General features: G+C 39.2%; 1 protein-coding gene across 4 annotated transcripts in view; it reads left to right on the forward strand.

Annotated features, from left to right (window-relative positions):
* LOC126470084 (ATP-citrate synthase) overlaps positions 1 to 22,698 on the forward strand; it is a 166,639-nt gene that overhangs the window by 89,611 nt on the left and 54,330 nt on the right. For all 4 annotated transcript variants that reach the window (XM_050097597.1, XM_050097600.1, XM_050097598.1 and 1 more), the window contains exons 4-5: positions 2,867 to 3,057; positions 13,745 to 14,003. In XM_050097597.1, coding sequence (XP_049953554.1) covers positions 2,867 to 3,057; positions 13,745 to 14,003 — 450 coding nt within the window. The remainder of the gene's footprint in view (positions 1 to 2,866; positions 3,058 to 13,744; positions 14,004 to 22,698) is intronic.

Genomic DNA, 22,698 nt, shown 5'->3' on the forward strand with positions numbered 1-22,698 from the left:
TTTTTATGGCAAATAGAAAGAGTTAATAAAATTGTCTTTGTGACTAAGAATTACACCTGTACAGAATGTTTCAGCATAATTTGTAAGGTGGCATTCTGAAAGTGATAAAACAGATTCATCGTAGCAGTTGCAATTCCTTCTCGTCATACGTATTGTTATGCTTGTATTCCCAACTGCAGTAATTAAAAAATGAATAAATGTGTTTGTGGTTAAGTCAATATTTTTAATCCACCATCATTGGTTACTACTTGATCCGGAACAGATTATACCATTTGATTGTCATTAAGAGATGTTATGGGTTCATTATGGTGTTTTTGTAGTCCAAGAGTGCAATGTTACATTGCATGCAAGTAAATAAAATGTACTGGCCATATATGAGATTACTCTGATATTGTGCCATTTGTATTAATCAGTTATATTAAATTTTCCACTCCACTTCTAAACTTTATTTTTTTTCTCTTTCTTAAACAGTGGCATTCAGCTGCATAGCCTTACAGACAAGTCACTAGTTGTTAGGAAGATTCAATGACATTTGTTTGGACAGATTACGGCAATGTGTCAATAGCTTTTCTTCTTTGTCATATTTGCAAATATCAGATGTATATTTGATGTGTGCAGGAACAGAACTGATCATAGTAATGGCATTCCTATGCTTGATGTGGGATTCAAACTGGCAACATCTACTCCATGGTGCAGTGACACTGTCTGCTGATCATAGGGACTGGTTTCAGTAGCCACCTGTATTACTTGTTTATTACAGTTTGGAAAACTGAACACTTATTCACAGTGGAACATGTTGCCTATTTGTGATACATGCATCGGGTTTTTATTAGTGAGTTTTGAATTACTTATTCTTCACTGGAAGAAGATGACTGACTGGAACTGAGCTTCCTTCGATACAGTGCTGTTTGATTTTAATTTTCCGCAATGAACACATGAAATGAATACTCCATTGTTTTTGTACATTAGCACAGTAATTTGTGTACAGGCAACCTTTGAAGACAAGAAGTATTTGTGTTGGAACACTTTTTGAAAATTTACAAACACATTTCAAGCACTTAAACTGAATAAATTGTCCTATCATAGACACAAATTAAAAAAAAAGAATAAAATAAAAAAAATATAGATGCTCAGGTAATTTTTGTGCATCATAGATAAAGGATTATGTATAATTTTTGTTTAATTGACACAGTATTTGTTATTTTTTTAAACTTTTGTGCTTCGTCTCTCAAACAGATTTTAATTACAAAACATAATGCATCCAGAAATAAGCTTCCAAGCTATATTTTTACAACCACTGCATGTACTTTCCATCATTCTTTTTGATCCAGATTTGAAACTGATGAAGTTAAGTGTTTTATTTTTCTTTTAATTTATATACATCATTAACTAAGTTTTAAAGACATATCAGTTTAATTTCATGTTTTCTGTTGAGACCCTCCTGGTTAATAGTTAAGAGGGCATGCTGAAAAGTAATGCATCTGAATGCATTAAAGGAAACAATCGTTTTTAACATCCTACATCTTTATCCTTCATATCTACATATTTGTAGCCCTCTGTCACTAAGGGCTCTGAATTGTAGCATGTAACATGACAGTGTGTAACTAAACTATGTAGGTACATGTGAAACGACTTGCTGTAATCCAATTTTAAATTTGAAAAGTTTGTCCACACAGGTAGCACACACTCCTTCAGCCTGACAATACCAGAACACTCACAAGTGCTGTGACATGTGCAACAATCCGACACCTTGGGTTCACTGTCATCGATGATCCTCCATGCTGTCCTAACTTGGTCCTATCTGATATTCATCTGTTTCCAAAATTTAAAGAACACCTCTAAGGACTTCACTTTGATAGTGATGAAGTGGTGCAAGCAGAGGTGAGGTTGTGGCTCCATCAACACACTTAAAACATTCTGTAGCGACGGTATCAACAAACTGGTCTCTTGGTGGGAGAAATATGTGCATGACCAGGATGACAATGTTGAGAAATAAAGATGTAGGATGTTAATAACATTTGTTTTATTTCAAATGGTTCAACATTTTTCACATAAGGGATTCGGAGGCATTGCTTTTCAGTACTCCTCATGTTTTCTGTGTGATTACTCAAAGCAGTGTACAACACACAAATGTACATTATGTATCTTGCATTCATGTCTGATTTCTCAGCACATGTTCTGTTAAGAGTGAACTGCACATATATCCAGTAACACAACTTTTCTGGAGTGTTCACTTACAGAAAAGTTCAGAAAATAAATGCCTCCCAGTATGTCGTAGAATATTGAAGTTTCCAGAATATCTTCCTCTGTCAACCTTTCTCTGTTCTATTGTATAAGTTTCTCCAGTTTATCTTAATAGAGATAGACAAAACTCTACCTGTGCTCAGATGTTACATTAAATGAATGTTCAAATTTTGTATGAATTATGACTGTGAAGTATGGTTCACCAAGTGCATTATCTGTTTTACACAGAAAATGTCACTCTGTCAGTTTACCCATTTGCTTGCTGTAGGAGCACTGATTTTGCTACATTCAACCACACGCTTCAACTGTTGAACAGCTACAGCTGTAACCACAACATTCTTCTTGGGTTTGAGTGGGAGTTGACTGGAATTTTGTAAGATAATTGAATGGAATACTTGTACACATGGTAAAGTAAGATTGTGTTCTGTGAAACCATGCACTTATCCAGGCTTATTTCAACAGGAGACCCACAAAGTACAAATCTCCCTTGTTCACCTACAGCTTCACCCCACAACCCAGTAGCATATGACATTTTACCCTTTGGAAGTAATGTGTACTACTAACATCTGAACTCTGTCAGTTGTAGCAAAAATTTAACTTGTGCTTTAATTGTTCTCCACAGGAAGAAGAAGTTTATGTTTGTATTTATTCACATCGTTATTCAGATACAATACTTTTCCACCATGAAGGTGGTGTTGACATTGGAGACGTTGATGCTAAAGCACTAAAGTTAGATATCCCAGTGAATGAAGAAGTTTCTCTTGATGATATCAAACGCACATTACTGACAAATGTAAACCAGCAAAAGAAAGAGTAAGTATGCCTCAAAGGTTTAAGTCTCATTTTCAAAAACTGTAAAGAAACTCGACTTTGAGGTATGAGGTGCATAGATTAAATTTTTTCAGAAGAGTTTCGGATATGTGGCTCAAAGATCTAAAAATCTAATAGTTGAGTAGAAATGCAGTGAATGTGAAGACAAAAAGTGGTAAAAGAATAAATTACCAGAACTGAATATATATAAAAAAAATCTCAAAAATTAAAATGCAACTATTAATAAGGGATCAGAAAATGTAGCTTTTTTTTTTATATATATATTTGAAATTCGCATCTATATTAAATAAAAAAATAAATGCTTGGATGCACAAATTTAAAACCTTGTCACACTACATGAGTGAAGACAAAGGAAGCCTTAGTGCTTTGTAACTGATTGTTTAAAAAATGTGCTAATTGGAACCCTTATAACTGAAATTTTTGCTTTTGCTAAAACTTCAAAAGCTTTTTCTTCTTCCCAAAATGGTCTTTACTTTCTTCGTTTGGCCATGTTTAAGCTTTCAAAAATGGTTGTTCTGTGGAAAAGAAGCAGCATTTTCCCAGTTGTGAAGTGTGTTGGACATTGCTTGTCTTTGCTGCAGACTATTAATTTCAACTTTTTATGGGCATTCATAGCTGTGTGACAGTGCTTGATGATACTACAGATAGAACTGACAAGACACTTAGCATAGAAGTATAACCGCAAGTAACTATTTTAATGTTCAGGAAAGAATTTCAGAGCAGTTGAAAACCATGACAGATTTTGTTTTCATATTGCTATAGCACAGAGTGTGAGCACTATATAGTTGTGGATGGCCACTAGCCTAAGCAAACTAGAATTTCGATCACCAGAGGGGAGAGGAACAGTATGGGGAAACAAGCCCTGCCTCCCTTTCCCAGTGCAGCAGTTTGCACGTGTCATCTGCGAAAGCAGAACGTCACACTGTCACGGGATTGCTGATCTCTTCTGGTGTTGCAAGGGTCATAATCGAAAATGGTGATTGACAAGGATCAGTTGCTACACTCATTTCAAAATAAGAAGAGAAAACAATGAGCAACGTACAATACAAAGCATTCAGTAATGGCTACCACAATGACTTGCCTGTTGAAGTTGGTAGAACTTTGTTAACAATGTAGTTCAGGCTCGACCTCTAGCAGTTTTCCATGCAACCTTATTTCAAAATATACCCCTCCTAATTTGCCATGTTAAGTGTCTGCATTGTACCAACTTTTGAACTTTAGCTAATAAACAAATGTTTGTGTTCCTTTGTTGTAAAATGCTAGGTCGAACTGTTGAGTAATGTTGCATTATGTAGTGTGTATCTTAAATGAACCATTCAGCTGCCCGCAATTTTCATGGCACCAGAGCATTGAATGCATTAATACACTGTTACATTTGTGCACTTTTTATCTTGCAAACAGGTTCGTAAGTACATAATTTTTTTAAGTTGGGCTTTGTCAGATGGTGTATAATACCAGTAACTGAAAACTGGTTACATTTTCGATACTTATGTGCAGAAAATAAAGCTATTTCACACTATCAGTGATAAAATAGTTCATCTGGATACAAGTCACTATGAAATAATAGTATTAAATAATTTTGCGTTTTTGCGTTTTGAGGCAGAATTTGCATCTATTTCACATGTGTCACAAAATATGAATTTTTGGTCCAAACTAATAAGTGATCAGGGAAGCTTCTACTTACCAGGTAATAGCAAGCTGATACATTTAAGAAAATATGTTAGAAAAACTAATTTTTGGAACTATTTTGCAAAACAGAGAAAGCAAGTGTAGGAGTTGTGTGTAGTTAAATTTTAGACAAGACGATACCCAGAACCCAATGTCCATGGAGAGAGAAGTACACTGTGATTTTGCTCTCTAATACTTACATAGCCTCTTTCTTGCCACAGCTAAGGAGATCTTATTACTTTTGTCACCTGCTAAATGGGTTGTTCTTTCTGTCTTGAGGCTTTTATTTATTTTTTAATAGGTTTTATTGCTCCTGTGGTTTCCTTATGGTGACCATCTTCATTGTTACCTATCTTGTCTTATCTACTGCTTTCTCTCTATTATTTGTGCTAGATAGATTGTTTCTGTTTTTATGTTTTGGTATTTGTATCTTTTTGGTTCATTTTTTTTCTTCTCACTTGTTGTAGTAAACCCCCCCCCCCCCCCCCCCCCCAAAAAAAAAATGCTTTCCAAGCCCTGTATTGTGTACTTTCCTACTATCCATTTGTGTACTATGTAATCACACTTCCCCCATCTGGCAGTGTGTCATTTTTCACAGTTTTCTAATTCTTTGCCATCAGCCATTGTTCTTTATTCTTTGTTGCTCTTTTTACTATGATGAGTCCCTTAAAACAATGGCTTCACTCTCTTTACCATCATGCTATGCCTACCGTATTTACTTGAATCTAAGCCGCACTCGATTCTAAGCCGCACCTGAAAAATGAGACTCAAAATAAAGGAAAAAAATAATTTCCTCAATCTAAGCCGCACCTGAAATTTGAGACTCGAAATTCAAGGGGAGAGAAAAGTTTTAGGCCGCAACTCCAAATCGAAACAAAGTTGGTCCATTGTAATACGAGATACAATTTAGGTCGAATGAATGACGATACAGCTACAGTAGTTTGGTTCGAGTCGTAAGCTTAGCAGTTAAGCTTTACCAGGTAGCCATTGCTATGCGTCAGGCGCTCCGTCCGTAGTTATATGGGTACCCTTCCTTTTTCATGTTCTTCGTCTGGTTTGAATCAACTGCTTATTTGGCTTTGATCTGATAAGTGCTGTTTTCTTTGTTATAGGTGTTTACGTCACTCTAAGCTGAAAATGCATTACTGTACTGCGTCATGCATTGTTTGTCGCATTCCGATAGTGCGTGTACGGCCTGTCGCCGCTCGCGGCCTGGCTTGCTTTTGTGCGCACTACCGCCGCTCACCAAAAAAAAGAAAAAAAAAAAAAAGGGGGGGGGGGAGGAATCATCTCATTAGCGAAACAATGGCAAGAGACTGCTATTTGTTGTTACTTACACTGCTGCTTTCTTTGATAATGATCAACAAGAACCAAATAATAGACTGCGTATGATAGAACATGTTCTGAACAAGACTTAGGCGAAAAATTTTCTCCGTTTGAAAATCATTGCGGCCGCTTCTTTAGTACATCAAATTCTTCACAGAAATTAGAGTCATCTTAGATTTAAAAATCTAGTCAGGTGCCGTGCTTCATTTCTGACTGTATCACTGTTAGGCATAAGAATAATACAAATATAAACATGACACAATACGTATATTCTTCCGCGTTTGCTGTTGTCTCACTCTAGTTTCGTAGTTTATTAGGCAGACAGGATTTAAATGAGATAGCAGCAAACACGAAAGAATACATGGCAAAATGTTTATATTCGTATTATTCTTATGGTGAAGAGAATACTGCATGTGATTCACATTTCATCAGGTTCCTATTAGCAACCATCTCTTCTCACAGGTAGGAAAAAAATTCAGAACGTAGAGTTGGCCATATTGACAAACATCCCTAACAGTCTTGCCAGTCGGATTTTCGTAGTACATTGAAAGTCTGCTACATTCGAAGATGAACAGTACGGAATTTGTGTTTACTTCGTTGGATAATGTATGAAAATGCAGTGGTCAAAATTCGGGGCGGAGAAAAAAAAGCTCATGTTCCACCTTTTTCTTTTTAAATTTATTTACTAATGCAGGGGTTTTGGCACCAGTATTTATGTCTGTGCCTACAAAGCATGCCTGTGTAGCGCTACATATATTTGACGGCAGAAGTTAGTTGTGGCGGCACCTACCACCGTTTTTCAGAACTTCCGCTTGCTTTGCACTCGATTCTAAGCCGCAGGCGGGTTTTTGGATTACAAAAACCGGAAAAAAGTGCTGCTTAGATTCGAATAAATACGGTGTTGTTCGGTAAAAATTTGAGTCTTTCACACATTGCAGCCTCATATAGAAGCTTTATGGTGAACTGCCTATGTTTTTGCTAATGGCCATAATTATTGCAATATTTTGAAATTAAGTAACTCATAATACAAAATTCTGATAATTTGCAAAGAAAAATATGAATCACAGTGAGTTTACATTTTGTTCACACTAGGTCATATGTTACTCCATACAAATTGTTGCTAACATATTGATATTTTGAACCTGCGATGAGATCTATAACTCTCTCCAGTCTGGAGGGAATGGATTGTATGTACAGCACCCACTTCTGCCTGCATACAGCTGTTTGCAACAAGAGGGGACTATTCACAACATGGGGAGCCAGCGCACAGTACATATACTGTTCTCTGGAGGTGTCTGTAACTAGATTGAGCTACACTGGAAGCCAGCATACAGGCTACCAGCTTTCTTCATGTTTTCACACTCAGGAAAGACAGCAGTTCTGTTGCGGTATGATTCAGTTTACAGTGATTCTCCTTCCCTGCTGAATCTTACATTGTCTAAAAGAATCAGTACACAAAATTCAGACTCACTAGCTAAAGACTTAATTTTTTTCAATCATAATATGAATGGAATACACTAAGCAGATTCAGAAGGATGTAGGTTGCAGTAGGTACTGGGAGATGAAAAAGCTTGCACAGGATAGAGTAGCATGGAGAGCTGCATCAAACCAGTCTCAGGACTGACGACCACAACAACAACAACAACAACAATATGAATGGAAAACTACATGGGAATCCCCATTTTGAGATTCATTCTGGTGTTAAACCTAATCTTGAATCATATCATTCACAGGCTTGTTTATCATCCTTACGGAGATATTTTGTATACTCATCATGCTTGTACCATTTTTTCTCTTATTCCTTCAACATCTTCACACCTCAGACATTGTAGAATGAGACTTTTCTGTCTTTAAAAACTCTGTGCTCTGTTATAAATCTAGATCACAAGGGATGAATTATCCTTACCATATGCTATTACATCCACATGACTAGCAAAATTTACTGTGTCTGATGGAAAACCACTTGTGAGACAACCCATATTGTACAGGTTGAGTCAGCTAAGACAGGCCACCCAAAATATTTGGAGAATGAGTAAATACTGGGTAGTTATAACTAAACAGCAGATACTCACAGTGGGTTGTAATTATCATATGGCAGCGAAACTTGGTAGATGTGCTAATGCATTAATGCAGAATGGATTTATGCTGGAATTACTATTAGTTCCAATTGTGATCACCAGGTGCAAATTTTGCATTGTACACTGTATGATGATATGACATCCACACTGTCATTTGACAAGCCATAATGTGAGTATGGCTATAGAGGAGAGATTGTGCACTATGGCACCTTGAAGAGGAAGGCCTCCTATCCCAATGGAAGTTACTGATAAGGTTGCTGTTGCTGTAACTGTCCATGCTGCATGTGCACCAGGTAGTGCTTGTGCTCACACAGTACCGTGACAACTGTCCATCCCCTAGTCAACAGTGCTGAAAATTTTGCATTTTATATTACACTGGTACCTGCATAAGATACAAACAGTGCAGCAACTGAAGCCTCATGATATGCAACAACATTCTGAATTTGCTCTTTGGTTTCTGGCACAGATCGAAGTTGTTGACCTGTGACTGGGGAATATGTTGTGGAGTGATGAGGCATATTTTACACTACAGAGTGTAGTGAATACACAGAAATGCTGAATTTGGGGTACTGTTAAACTGTGTATTGTCAACCAAGAGAAATTGCACTCACCGTATGTTACTGTGTGGCTGTGGACTCGCAAGCACGTTTATTCTCAGTCCGTTCTTCTTTGAAGATAATACACCCAGGGGGCCTGGCAGGTGTACCATGACACCTGCACATTATTGAGACTCCTTTTACAGCATGCGATACCTGCTTTGGAAAAGCACAACTGTATATAAACCCCCATTTTTATGCTAGGCCATCTGCTTAACACAACCTTCCACAAACATGTTACCTCCAGGGGGTTACCAGAACATGACATGCAGGACCACCTGATCTGAATCAATGTGACCTTTGGCTCTTGAATATCTAAAAGAACACGTTTACCAGGGACACGTTCAGTCACTACCTGAACTGGAGGCCAGTATACAGGTACACGTTGCCGAGATTCCACTGGAATTGCTGTGAACAACTGTTGATCATATTGTTTTATGGATGCGGCATCTCGTTGACATCTCTGGTGTTCATATTGAACAAATGGTGTAACTGACAGTTAATAATAAAATCATCATTATGCCTTTATCATTTGTTTGATCCTGCTCATATCCCATTCCTAATCCATTATGTATGCAAACATTTCTGTGCGTGTATCTTGCATTCACAGTACCAGATTTGCCCATGGTGGCCAAAATTGGAACTATTTTCTTTTTTCCAGTGTAAACTGGTTCCACACTAATGCATTAGAATATCAACCAAGTTTCATTGCCACACGATAATTACAGCCCACATGGCACCTCTGTGAGGAGCTGCTCTTTAATTATAACCACCCAGTACATTGAGATGTGGTTTTTTCCAAGTTATAGTGGACAATATGGCAAATTTCCTGCTGTTCACAGATTTTATTGTTTATAATTGCTGAATTATGACACTGGATTTAATTTTGTAACGGAACTATATGCTTTCTTGTGTGAAAGGAAGTTCTAAGAGAACTTAAACAACATAACATATATGGGATAACAGTGTCATAAACCACTATCCTGTCATCAGGAGAAGTGCTTTCACAAACGTCTGTCCTGTTATACCAAATGTAAGCAAACACGTAACTCAGGTATGGTTCCTGAGTTTACCTGTGTGCTTGAAGCCCATCAGTCTGTCTTCTGCTGTTGTAGCAATCAGATAACTTACTCATAAAGCTATTGAGACATTCACAATGTATATGACAACTGAAAAAGTTAATATTGAGTATGGTAAATGTCACCAAACTATTAGAACAGTGGTATGGTTGCATGCTGAAGAGTATCCAAATTGTATCAAGCACTCACGATCTGTCTTTTCAAACATAAAAAAATTCTAGAAACTGGAAGTGTGGAGAGTAAAATATGCCAAGGAAAAAGGAGAGCAACTGATGGAAGAAATGAAACTAATGTTTTAGCAGCAGTAAAACACAATGCATGCCATGTCATCTTGAAAGTATGGAGGGATCAACCAAATGAGTGTTCTGTGAACACTACATTCCATTGCATTTCCTCCTCTTGACATTTCACTGCATCTACAGCTTCGTGGCATTGACTTGCAAAATTGGTTATAGTTCTCCAGGTGGTATCTGTGGAAAGTGCAAAGTAATGCGGTGTATCTATGCAAAAGTTTGTTTAAGGAAGAGGCATTGTTTACATAGGCAAGTCAGCCTTCACAATATATGTGCACTAATCATCACTTGAAAATCCAAACTGACTCAAAGAAGTGGATAAAAACAAAGCTCTCATCCTATCAATGTTTGATGCATGTTACTCAAGACCCATATCAATGTTCCCTGTTTGATTGATGAGAATCTAAATACACCCCAGTATCTCGAGTTCTTAAGATGTACTGCTGCTGCAGTTATCGGAAGATATCCCACTGGTCATAAGGCAATCTGTGTGATACCAACATGATGGATATCACTCCCATTCCACACTTGTAATAACACACCATTTTAAGAGAGCATGGGAACGGTCACTCAGGAAACACAAAGTGGTCTACATGCAGCCGCTCTCTCTCTCTCTCTCTCTCTCTCTCTCTCTCTCACACACACACACACACACACACACACACACACACACACACACACACACACACACACACACACACAAAGTTGCACACTTCTATACTTTTATCTGTAACAAAAATTCAAACAAGAGGTCTGTTAGGAAACATTGACAACCCCTGAAGACATGAAATGCCTTATAAAACAGGCCTGTGGTACATTGAGCTCTACACAAAATTCAATATGCTGTATTGTCTCTCCAGAATTGCTTTATAGTGCATAGCTGTACTCAGGGTCAACACTTTGAGCACTTGATATGACAGGCCCGATAATAAAAAAAGGAACTGGAGCTGAGTTATGTGTTTGCTTACATTTGGCATAATAGGGCAGGCATTTGTGGAACCTGTCCCCCTGACAGTGGGATAGTGGTTTACGATGCTGTTACCTTGATACTATTTGATCAAGTCCCATACAGGGTATGTTGTTGAAGTTCTGTAAGAAGTTTCTTTCAAATGCCACTGAAAAAAGTATATAGTTCCATTATGGAAAAAAAAACAAAGCTATTGTCATAATTCAAAGACTATATATGATATAAATTGCTTGTGAACACCAGTAAATTCACCATATTATCCACCATAATTTGGCAAAAACCACACCTCAATATATTTATTCATTCTGGATATATTTGGGGTGGCCTGTCTTAGCTGCCTCAGTCTGTATACTTACTGGTATCAAACAACTGTCCAGCTTGCAGTGTTCATGTAGCAACTACTAAACTGTCTGTAGGAAAAAGTGATTAGATTATGATGATGGTGGTGGTACTGTGCGACAAGGCTTAGAGAGCATGGTTGTTGGTGCCATGATGAATAGACACAGCAGTGATTAATAAAAGTATAAAAGTAGATTACTACCAAAGAACATGACCCACACTCTAGAAACCATAAGCCACACTGACGATTTTGATTCTTTTTCCTTACGCAGCACTCGGTACTTGGCCGGTGAATAACTGCTCTGTGGTGTTACTTGGTTTCTGTCAGTGACCTAGTTCCTGCTGTTGTTGATATCTTGTTTTGTTCTGTACCTTCTATTCTCTTATTTTCCTTCTCCCCTTGTCTCTTGTGTTTCTTCCACATCCCCCTTCCCACATATTACATTATGAGGCTTCTGTTATCATCAAGCCTTTTCTTTAGTTTCTTTGTTCTTTTCCATCATTCTTAGTCCACATCACTAAATTCTTGTTTCCAGTATCATTGTTGTTGTCCATCTTTCTATTTTACATTTCTGACTTGTGGACTGCTTTACAGAGTCTTTGCTGCTGTGCAAAGCCCATAGTTTATTTCTGGTGGGGATAGCTTTAGTATGAAAGCAACTATATATGCTCATATTCACAAGACCAGAAAAGTTGTGTTAAGTATAATTGTGAATAAGAATTTTAATCTGAATCTATGAAAAGTTCACTGAGACATAAATTTTCAGTGTTATGTGGTTCTCATGCTATTTCATGGAATTATATTGTAAGAAATTGATCATGGTTCTGGAAATGAAATGTTAATTGCAATAATATGTTCATTAACCTAAATGCACTGTATGATCTCTGAATTCTGAATACACAGTCAACCTGTAAACGGGGTCATGTGCATGTAGTATCTACAAGAAATTGTTATGAAAACACACTGTGTGTATTGACAATCTGTGCTTAGTGTTTAAGTGATTTAAGGCAATGAAAATATTTATTGGTCTTTAGTGACTAACATATCACCAAATCTGGAGGGCTAATGCCTGCACTTGGTGAAGTGTTTAAGAGCTACTGCAATTAAAGTATACCAGTGTTGAACTTGCCCAATTAACTTTGTTGCTACTGTGTGCTACATTTTAACATACCAAAGAAAAATCTTTCGTTGTAGATAGTACTAAACAGTTTTATATTTTCAGGTGATGCCATTAGACATACCCTTGCACTTATTTTTAAGAAGTAACCAGATTTGTTAAAAAATGTCTTAGGAATGTGTAAGTTACTTTGAAAAACGCCCTTCTATAGTTCATCCTAACTCCGCAAAGCCTATTCTAGACATACAGTGGTTGGACAAAAATATGGAAATACCAAAAACACAACACATTACTTTGCCTAATACAGTGTATGAAACCTGTTGGCATTCAAAATAGCTTCCAGTCATGTCAGGATGGATAAATGCAGATACTATATGGTTTTCGAGGGAATCTTTCACCATTCTTCATGCAGAATAGTGGCAGTTCAGGTAACAGTGAAGGAGGTGGATAGCAATCATGCACCCTTCTCCCTTCTCTCCAAAGTAGATCATAAAGGGTCAATAATGTTGAGATCTGATGATTGTGGTGCTGAGGGGAGATGCGACAATACATTGTAGTGCCCACAGCATCAGCATTAGGGGATAAACATTGTATCATGTGATGGACCTGATCGGTCGAAATGGCCACACAATCCTTGGCAGTAATATGACCTTGCAGAGTAACAGTGGGGCCCTGGAATGCCATGTAGTCCTCTTATTTTTTGCTATGATCCTCTCCAATAACTGACCGTCATAATCACTCAGCACACACTTACTTCTGCATTGTGACTTAGCAGATGATGTTTTTCCACTTCCCTTTATGCAGTGTAAGTCTTTGATATGATGTCTCTTGAAATGCCAAACACTTCGGGTTCCTTGGCTATGAAAATGTCTACCATGTGAACATCAACAATTTTCCCACTTTTAAATTCATGTAGCTCTGACATAATGCACTCCCAATTACATAGAACACTGTTCTTGCCGTAACTGACATTTGCAACATGTGGTCAACGTTGCACAAATGCTGTTCTGGTTGTGGTGAAATACAACAGTGCAACCTGTAAGCTTGGCTAGCATCTGCATTTATGTTAAAGCATACATTTCTCACAGTGCTTCCATATTTTCATCCAACTCTTGTATATTGTGTTTATTTTGTGTTCTAAAAGGTAAATGTAAAATTAAGTAGACACTTATATGTGAAATGGTTTGTGTTTGTTTTAATTTCAGATTAATAGCACAATTTATTGTATCACTGTATAAGCTGTATGTGGAACTTTACTTCACGTACTTGGAAATAAATCCTTTAGTTGTTACTGAGAAGTCTATCTATATTCTGGATCTAGCTGCTAAGCTTGATGCAACAGCAGACTACATATGCCGTGCTAAATGGGGTGAGATTGATTATCCACCTCCATTTGGACGTGATGCTTTTCCTGAAGAGGCTTATATTGCTGATTTGGATGCTAAAAGTGGAGCATCCCTAAAGGTAAGCTGCCATCTCACTTGTGGATATGAGTTAAAATAGTTCCCTCAGTAATTAAAATTGGCACTGGTTTTTTTTTGTGTGTGTGTGTGTGTGTGTGTGTGTGTGTGTGTGTGTGTGTGTGTGTAGGGGGGGGGGGAGGTGCTCATTCAATTTATTAATTTTGTGTTACAGTGGTTACTGTGTAATAAAATATTCAAATATGTTTTCACTTTTCTTTAGCAGTAAATGTGACATTAATTTCCTGCATCAGTGTAAATCATAAAACTTAAAAACTTGGTTGTTAGATGTGAAACTTAGCCAAATTATAAAATATAACATATCATGAATTGTGCGTGGAAACACAGTGTTGCCCAAGAAATTTATGTTTATACTTCCAGTGAGTTTGAGCTATTCCAGATGGGTATGTCAGTTAAATATACCACTATTTATTCCAGTAATGGCTGAAATTCCATGAAAAACAATTCTGTAAACTCCATTGAATGTGAATGTCATTATGGAAAAGCTGCTTTCAGTGCAGCTTGTATGGAGGGGAGGAGGGAGGTGAAAGTTGTATTACACCAAACTTGCTCTGTTGGGTTGAGTTTAGATGATCAGGCTGCACTGAGTTGTTTGCTATTTAAGATACACGAGAGAGAGAGAGAGAGAGAGAGAGAGAGAGAGAGAGACCATGAAGGAATTATCCAAATGGGGTGGAAATCGATAGATATGATGTACATGTACAAGAAAACAAATGATTACAATTTCAGAAAAATTGGATGATTTATTCAATAAAAAGGGCTTAACAAATTGAACGAGGCAATAATGTGTAGATTCATCTTATGTAACTGGTTAACCAGTTGGCATTGATTGGTAGAGTTGTTGGATGTCTTCTTGAGGGGTATCATGCCAAATCTGTCCACCCACAAATTAGATCATCAAAATCCTGAGCTGGTTGGAGGCCTGCCCATAATGCTCCAAACGCTCTCAGTTGGGGACAGATCTGGTGAACTTCCTGCCCAAGATAGGGTTTACAGTACAAAGACAAGCAGTTGAAAATCTTGCCATGTCGGTTGGGTATTATCTTGCTTAATGTAAGCCCAGGATGGCTTGCCATGAGGGGCAACAGAACAGGGCATGGAATATTGTCACCATACTGCTGTGCTGTAAAGATGCAGCAGGTGGCAACCAAACAGGTCCTGCTATGAACTGAAATGGCACACCAGACCATCACTCTTGGTTGCTGAGCTGTACAGCGTGCAACAGTCAGGTTGGTATCCCACCACTGCCTGGGGCATCTGCAGATATGTCTTCAGCCTGGAATCTCATTGGCTGGAGTAGACTTGTCTTCATTCCCACTTAGAATTGAATCCTGATGATAATCAGCAGAGACAGATCTGGAGACACTCCGGACAGCTGTGGTATACCAACCTGACTGTCATGCATCATACAGCCCAACAACCAGGAGTGATGGTCTGGGGTGCCATTTCTTTTATAGCTGGACCCCTTTGCTTGTCATCTGCGGCACTCTTACAGCACAGCGGTATGTCGATGAAATTCTATGTGCCATCTTATAGCCCTTTATGGCAAGCCATCCTGCAAGATAATGCCTGCCAGCTTGTAGTGAAGAGTTTCTGCTGCTTGTATTCATGCTTGCCAAACCGTACCTTGGGCCACAAGGTCACTGTATATCTCACCAGTAGAGACCATTTGGAGCATTATGGGCAGGCCCCTCTGACTGGCTAAGGACTCTGGTGATCTAACATGCTAATTAAAAATAATTTGGCATGATATCCATCAGGAGGATATCCAATAACTCTATCAATCAATGCAAAGCTTAATAACTATTTGCACACGGGCCAGAGGTAGACCAATGCATTGTTGCCTTTCTCAGTTTGTGAAGCTCCTTCTCTTGAAGAAATCATCCAGTTTATCTGAAACTGTAATCATCTGTTTGTCCGTACATGCTCATCACACCTACCAATTTCTGTTCCATTCAGGTAACTCCACAGTGGTGCACTGTTCTTTTTTGCTAGTGTGTCTTTGTTCCATGGTGACTCCTATGTGATCAAGCATTATCATATTGGAAATGGTGATACTATCTGCTTTTATGGAATTAGGAATTACATTAGCAATGAGATTGTAGTCTCCTTACCATTACACTTAAAAAAAAAATACCGTGACACAACCTTGCTGGAGAGTGAAAAATGTGCTTGGTTTGTATATTTACTACAGTGAATGGATGACTTGATGTCATAGTGATCATAGAAGAAAAGTGAATTAAGAATTGAGCTACAACATAAAATATTGAAATATCATTGAGAAGAAAGAGGAGTTTCCCAAAACACAAGTAAATGTGAATTCTTATTTCATGAGACACACATGAGTTATTAACTATTTTTGTTCATTTTTATGAGACTTTTGGGATAGAAATATGCATTTCAGTTATGAATTTAAGTAAGTAAATTCAACTATCAAGTATGGAAACGATAAATTGCTACTCAGCATATAGAGAGGCACTGAGTGGCAGAGAGGAATATTGGAATAAGACTGCTAGATATTATTTGGCTATGGGAGTAAGTCCTTTGTTATATTCACATGCGCATAGCTCACCTCACACACATGGGGCTACTGCCATTTCCAGGTATTAAGGTGCAACTCTGACAGCATCTGAGATGAACGATGATCTTGCTTATGTTGGTAATGGAGGTAAAGAATACTCATATGTGTGTGGGAGGGGGGAGGGGGGGGGGGGGAACGCGGAGTAGGAGTGGGGAAAGATGCTAGTGCTGCCTGTGGAAGACACAGAAATGTGGCAGGGACAGGATAATGGGCTCGGTGCAGCTTCGCGAAGAGGAATGGGGGGAAACAAGAGGAAAGGACTATGCAGATGCTGGTGAGATGGAAAGCATGTATAGGGCTGGGTTGGGAGCAGGGAAGGGGATAGGCAGGTGGAGGACAGGGACTAGCAAACACCGAGGCCAATGGGGTTACGGAAATGAAAGATATGTTGCAAGGAGAGTTCCCACCTTCATATTTGTGAGAGTAAGCCAGACAGCACAGGCTGTGGAGCAGTCACTGAAGTCAAGCACATCATGTTGGGCAGCATGCCCAACAGTTGGGTGCTCCAGCTGTCTGTGGTTCAATTTTTTGGGGGTGGAAATTCATGCAGACAGAGAACTTGTTGTTGGTCACGCACCTGTAGAATGACTCTCAATGGTTACATCTCAGTTGGTAGATCACTTGGCTGCTTTCACAGGTCACTCTGTGCTTTTGATGATGTAGGATATGCCTGTGACAGGACAGGTGCAGGTGATAGGGGGAGGATGTGTGGGACAGGTCTTGCGTCTGTACTCATGTCCAAAATTAAAGCAACAAACTGCTATTTCCCCAATCTGTGTCTAATTCATGATATACTCATACAAAATGTTAACTGATGTCCCTACTATCGTTTTCTGCACAGAAGGTGGCGTTCCGGTCAGTGGACAACTACGCCAACAATGGTGCAGGGCACCTATCAAATGGGGGTAGTGTTTGCTGTATTGTCACAGATCCACAGTCACTGTGTACACAGTCACAGGTGGTGCATTATGGCACAGAGAAGCTGCTTACCAGACACTCTGCGGTGGAAGACCTTAGGAAGAATGGAAGCAAGACAGTCGCAAACTGATGTGCCTGATGGCTTAACGTGAATCATTTTGTTGTATGTTGGATGTGGCGACAGTTTATATAGACTGAAACTGTATTCTGAAGACCAAAGCAGGGCTGAGCACATGTGACATCAGAAAGAGGGGACTGTTATTTGGCTGCAAGTGCACGATGGTACTGCCTTAGTACTACACAATGACTGGCATCTGACCTCGCAGCATCCGCTAGATGTGTTGTATCGAGGCAAAAAGTATACGGAAGGCTTTGGTAGAGTGGCCTATATTGGCTGAGAGCTGCTGTAAGTGTACCTCTTATGCATCTTCACAGAGGGGAATGTCTAGAGTGGTGTTGTCAACATGCCACCTGGACCGTCAAACAGTGGGCCAATGTTCTTTCCACAGATGAGTCGAGATTTGGTCTGGAGAGTGATTCTTGATGGATTTTGCATCGGGAGGGAGCATGGAACACAGTCTCGGGACCCAAACATTGTTGAAAGAGACTGATATTGAGGTGGATCCCTAATGCTGTGGGCAGGGATTATGTTGACCACTCGAACACCTCTCAATGAAATTGTTCAGATGGGTGGGCAAGGTTTAACTGCTGTCAGGTACTGTGATGAGATCTTGGGACCTCATGTGCATGTGTTGCAAGGTGCTATGGGCTGAAACTTCGTACTGATGGACGATAATGCTCAAACTCATAGAGCATAGGTTGCTGATGTTTTCTTGGTAACAGAAGATACTGCACACATGACTTGGCCTGCTTGCTCTCTCGATTTGAATCCCATAGAGCTTGACTGGGATGCACTAGGGAGATGGGTTGCATCAAGTGAGCATCCACCAACCCCTCTCCAAGACTTGTGAGCAGATCAGCAGGAATAATGGGCATCATTGCGTCAACATGAGATTGATGACATCATTCACAGCATGCCCCGTCGTTGCCTGGCCTGTGTTGTTGCCAGAGATGGTCACGCCCCATATTGAGCACATTAATCAGTTGTCAGTATGTATGAGTATGTTGGCATAGGGTGGTGCTATGTGGGTGCCCTTTGTACTTTGGGTTTATTTGTAGATGATGCCTACAAAGGAGAAATAATTGTGAAGGCGGATGTAGTTGGTCATGGTGACCAGAAATAATGTTGTAAGCTTGGAGTAAGTCATATGTTGAGAAAAGTAGTGTTCAGTAATGGTAAGGCTGTGAACATTGGGGTTATTAGTGTGCAGTCTGTTCACAAAGAGAAGAATGAGATTTCCATAGTTCTGAGTGGCTGAAGTTGGTAGACTGCAACTGGCTCTTGTCCTGTGTGTGGCCACTGCCAGCCTCAGCAATGTAACATAGAATCTTGCATATGTAGCCATTGTGAAATGATTGTTGTGCCGTGTTGTGTTCTGTCGAAATTAATACGTATATTAATGAATGATGAAGCAGTTCACCCATCCCAGGCAACACCAGAGATACTTTCCATTCTTTGGAAAAGAGCGAGCTGTGGCACTTCACAGAGTGGAGCAAGAAAAATAATTAACAATGTCACTAAATGATGTGAGTAGAACAGCAAAAATAAAGTTGCCCCCCCCCCCTCTCTCTCTCTCTCTCTCTCTCTCTCTCTCTCTCTCTCTCTCTCTCTCTCTCTCTCTCTCTGCCAGTGAGATGAATAGTGATGTACTCAGGAACAAGTGTCAGCAGTGTGAGAATAATTCAGAAATTTTTGAAACATAATCCTGGGAGATTTCAATTAAAATTTTTCAGTTTGACATTCTGTGTATGAATTACTTTGAAATGGTCATTTTGTTTGTGTATGTAGAAAGCTCTGCTGTTTATCTAAGGAATTCCTGGTACTTTTTCCTTGCAAGGAAACTTTTTGGGACATTCACTGTTGTGTAGGTTAGGGTCCCAAGTATTTTCACATCCTGCAATTATTTATCAGTAATCAACAAAAATAATTTCCTGTGAGCCATTGCATGACTAAATGCACAGTAAGAACCACGATTATTGAAACAACTCTGTAGTGGAAGGAATAAGTTGTTTAGCTGGTATACTGAAAGTACTGGGTACAAATCATGTCGCATGTCATTTTTTTAAACATCGTTATAGAAATGACTGTCCTCATTACCATTCCGAATGATCTATGTGTACTTAAAATTCAGCGTTACATTTGTTAATACATGTTCAAAATTTTAATCATTCTTTCTATTTCTACAATATAAGTTTTCCTACTGACTCTTCTTAAATGTTAATTGTTTATGGATGCTGATATGGAATTAGTAGCAGCAAGCACCATTACTCAACATGAAACTATAAATTTTGATGTCATTAACTACTTTTGTAGACGTGCAATATGTATCAGTTGACAGCCAGTAAGGCAGCTAATAGTGAGCACTCCCAATGCTGTGTGGAGCAAAAGTTGATGTGAGTGTAGGTGTGCTGCCAGATCTGCTTGATGTAAGCGTAGCTTGTTCTCTCTTCACTGACCCTCACTCTTTGGCAGCCTATGTGTTCAGAGTCAGTGAGCTGAGCTTGCTTTGTCTACTCTCCCTCCTCTCCCCCCCTCCCCCCCCCCCCTCAGAATTTGTTTTTGTCTTTGCAAAGAGACTGTAGAGAGAGGTGGCACTGATGCATTGACATTGACAAGCGGGGTACCAGGTGAGGAAGGTACAGGTACTGTGAAAAACAAATAGAAGAAATGATTAATGTCTTTTCTGCAGAAGGGTAGATTACGGCTAATAGGCTGAAGGAAGGGTAGATATTCTCTCTGTAGGAGTGCAGTGGCCTGCTATAGTGGGATGTCCTTTGTGGTTGGATATATGTACTTCAGGAAGCATGTCAGAGTTGGGAGTTGGGGGGGGGGGGGGTGGCAAAAGTTCATTGGGTTAGGAGGGGTGGGAGGCATTCAGGGGAGAAGTTCTGGGATGGACCAGTGGGTTTGAAGAGGGACTGGAGATTCTGCTGGCTTTCTGGAATGGGGGTCACTGTGGCAAAAAGACCAGTATGATTGCATGTTGGTGCTAAAGGTAAGGCCTTTGGAAGGACTGACACTTCTGTGGGATGGAGGTTTTTGGGGGACAGGTTCAAGACTGTTCTGCAAGTAAATATAAAAAAAAAAAATAAAAATGTGATTACTGAGTATGCTGCAGGTAGGTCAGTGCATAGATGTGTGTGGAGAAAGGAGGTAGCAGATGTAAATACATTCAATGATTGGAAAGAGGGGGGGACTGTGATGTATAAGATGCATGATGCAGGTACAACCAGGGGAATGCACAAAAAATTGGTGGGGTGAAGTCACCTACCATACCCAAGTACCCACTGACTGACCACAAAGGAGCATGAGCACTACATTTGTGACTCGGTACAACCCAGGACTGGAGCAGCTAGATCACATTCTCCACCAGGGTTTCAGCCACCTCTCATTGCGTCCTGAAATGAGAAATATCCTCCCCACAATGATATTCCACTGCCTATCCAACCTCCGCAAATATTCTTGCCCATTCCAATTCTATCATTGCTCCCAACCCATTGTCCCATGGCTCATATCCCTACAATAGGCCTAGATGTAAGACCTGTCTCGTACATCTACTGCCACCTACTCCGATCCTGTCACAGGCATATCGTACCACATCAAAGGCAGGGCCACATGTGAAAACAGCTATGGGATCTACCAACTTAAATGTAACCACTATGTGGGATCCCTTAGAGGCATCGCCATCTCTATCCACATGAATGGCCACCCCCAAATTGTAGACAAGAGGTAGTTGGATCACCCAGTTGCAAATCATGCCTTTCATCATAATGTGCTGACTTCCACAACTAATTCAGAGCCTATACCATCTGTACTCCGCCCCCCCCCCCCCCCCTCCCCAAGTGCGCGTGCGCCCACACACACACACACACACACACACACACACACACACACACACACACACACAGCTTTTTTGATCAACATTATTAATGTAATTTCTGTGAAAGAGTGATTCATAGGCATATTCAGTCTCAGGTGATATTTCGCCATTTTTAATCCACATTCTACTTCATGTATGACAGTAGATTTTCTTGCTGATATTGTATCGAAAAAAAGAAAATGATAAATTAGGTGAAACAGAGGCATTGATTTCCAAAAAGTATTATACTTAATATTAATCCATCGTAAAGTAGATGTGATGATTTGTATACCCATGGTCCCAGGTAGCTTTGCAGTGTGTGAAATAAGTTCGTGTAAAATTGTCACTCTTATCTTCTAAGATCACAACAAACATTACTGCCTGTGTATGCTGGTTTCATTGATAGGATACTAGTAAAAATATATTGTGTACAAAACACTTATGAGTTCCACCCTAAGATATTGCTCAGTTGTATGGGATCCGTACCAAAATGGTCTATCAGCAGACCCAGAACTTACACGTAGAAATTGTTATTCCATCCCGGATTTTCCATTATTCCATTACTATACATGGTGTATTCAGTATTGTTAAGCCAGGAATGTAAAAAAGAAATAATTGGTCCCTGTTTGAAACTTTTGCAAGGAAATCTGCTTCCCCAAACAACAAGGTTGTTTCATAAAGCAAATTGAAGTTGAGAAAGTACACACAAGAGCAGCTGGTAAGGAAAAATTACTTACTGACCATGTTTTCTTAAGACAAACTTGTTTAACATTAAATGTCAAGGCACACATGTCCTGAATAATGCATGCGGTGATTGCGATATGGTTGTTTCCAGCACTGGATGTAATTCTGTTCAGAGCTGACTGGTGTAGTGTAGTAGTTTCTCAGTGATGAGAAAAGTGTATGGTAGTTGTAATGGAGCATATTAATATTTTCTTGTTGGTGTTGATTATGTAATGTGGCCTCAAGTTTCACAGTGTACCAACACACTGACATAAAATAATGCTCTGATGGCTAACTCAATCTGTTTTGTCGCAAAATATAGACTGTTTCAGATAATGAAAAAGAAATTCTTATTTAATTAATATGTATTATTGAATAATACAGATAATTTATAATTTAAAAGCCCTAAGATAGTGACACATTATAAGTCATTGCAAAAGTTACTGTTTTATATTTTGAATTTTGTGTGCAATTTT

This window comes from Schistocerca serialis, chromosome 3 (assembly GCF_023864345.2).
Source record: "Schistocerca serialis cubense isolate TAMUIC-IGC-003099 chromosome 3, iqSchSeri2.2, whole genome shotgun sequence".
Lineage (NCBI taxonomy): Eukaryota > Metazoa > Arthropoda > Insecta > Orthoptera > Acrididae > Schistocerca > Schistocerca serialis.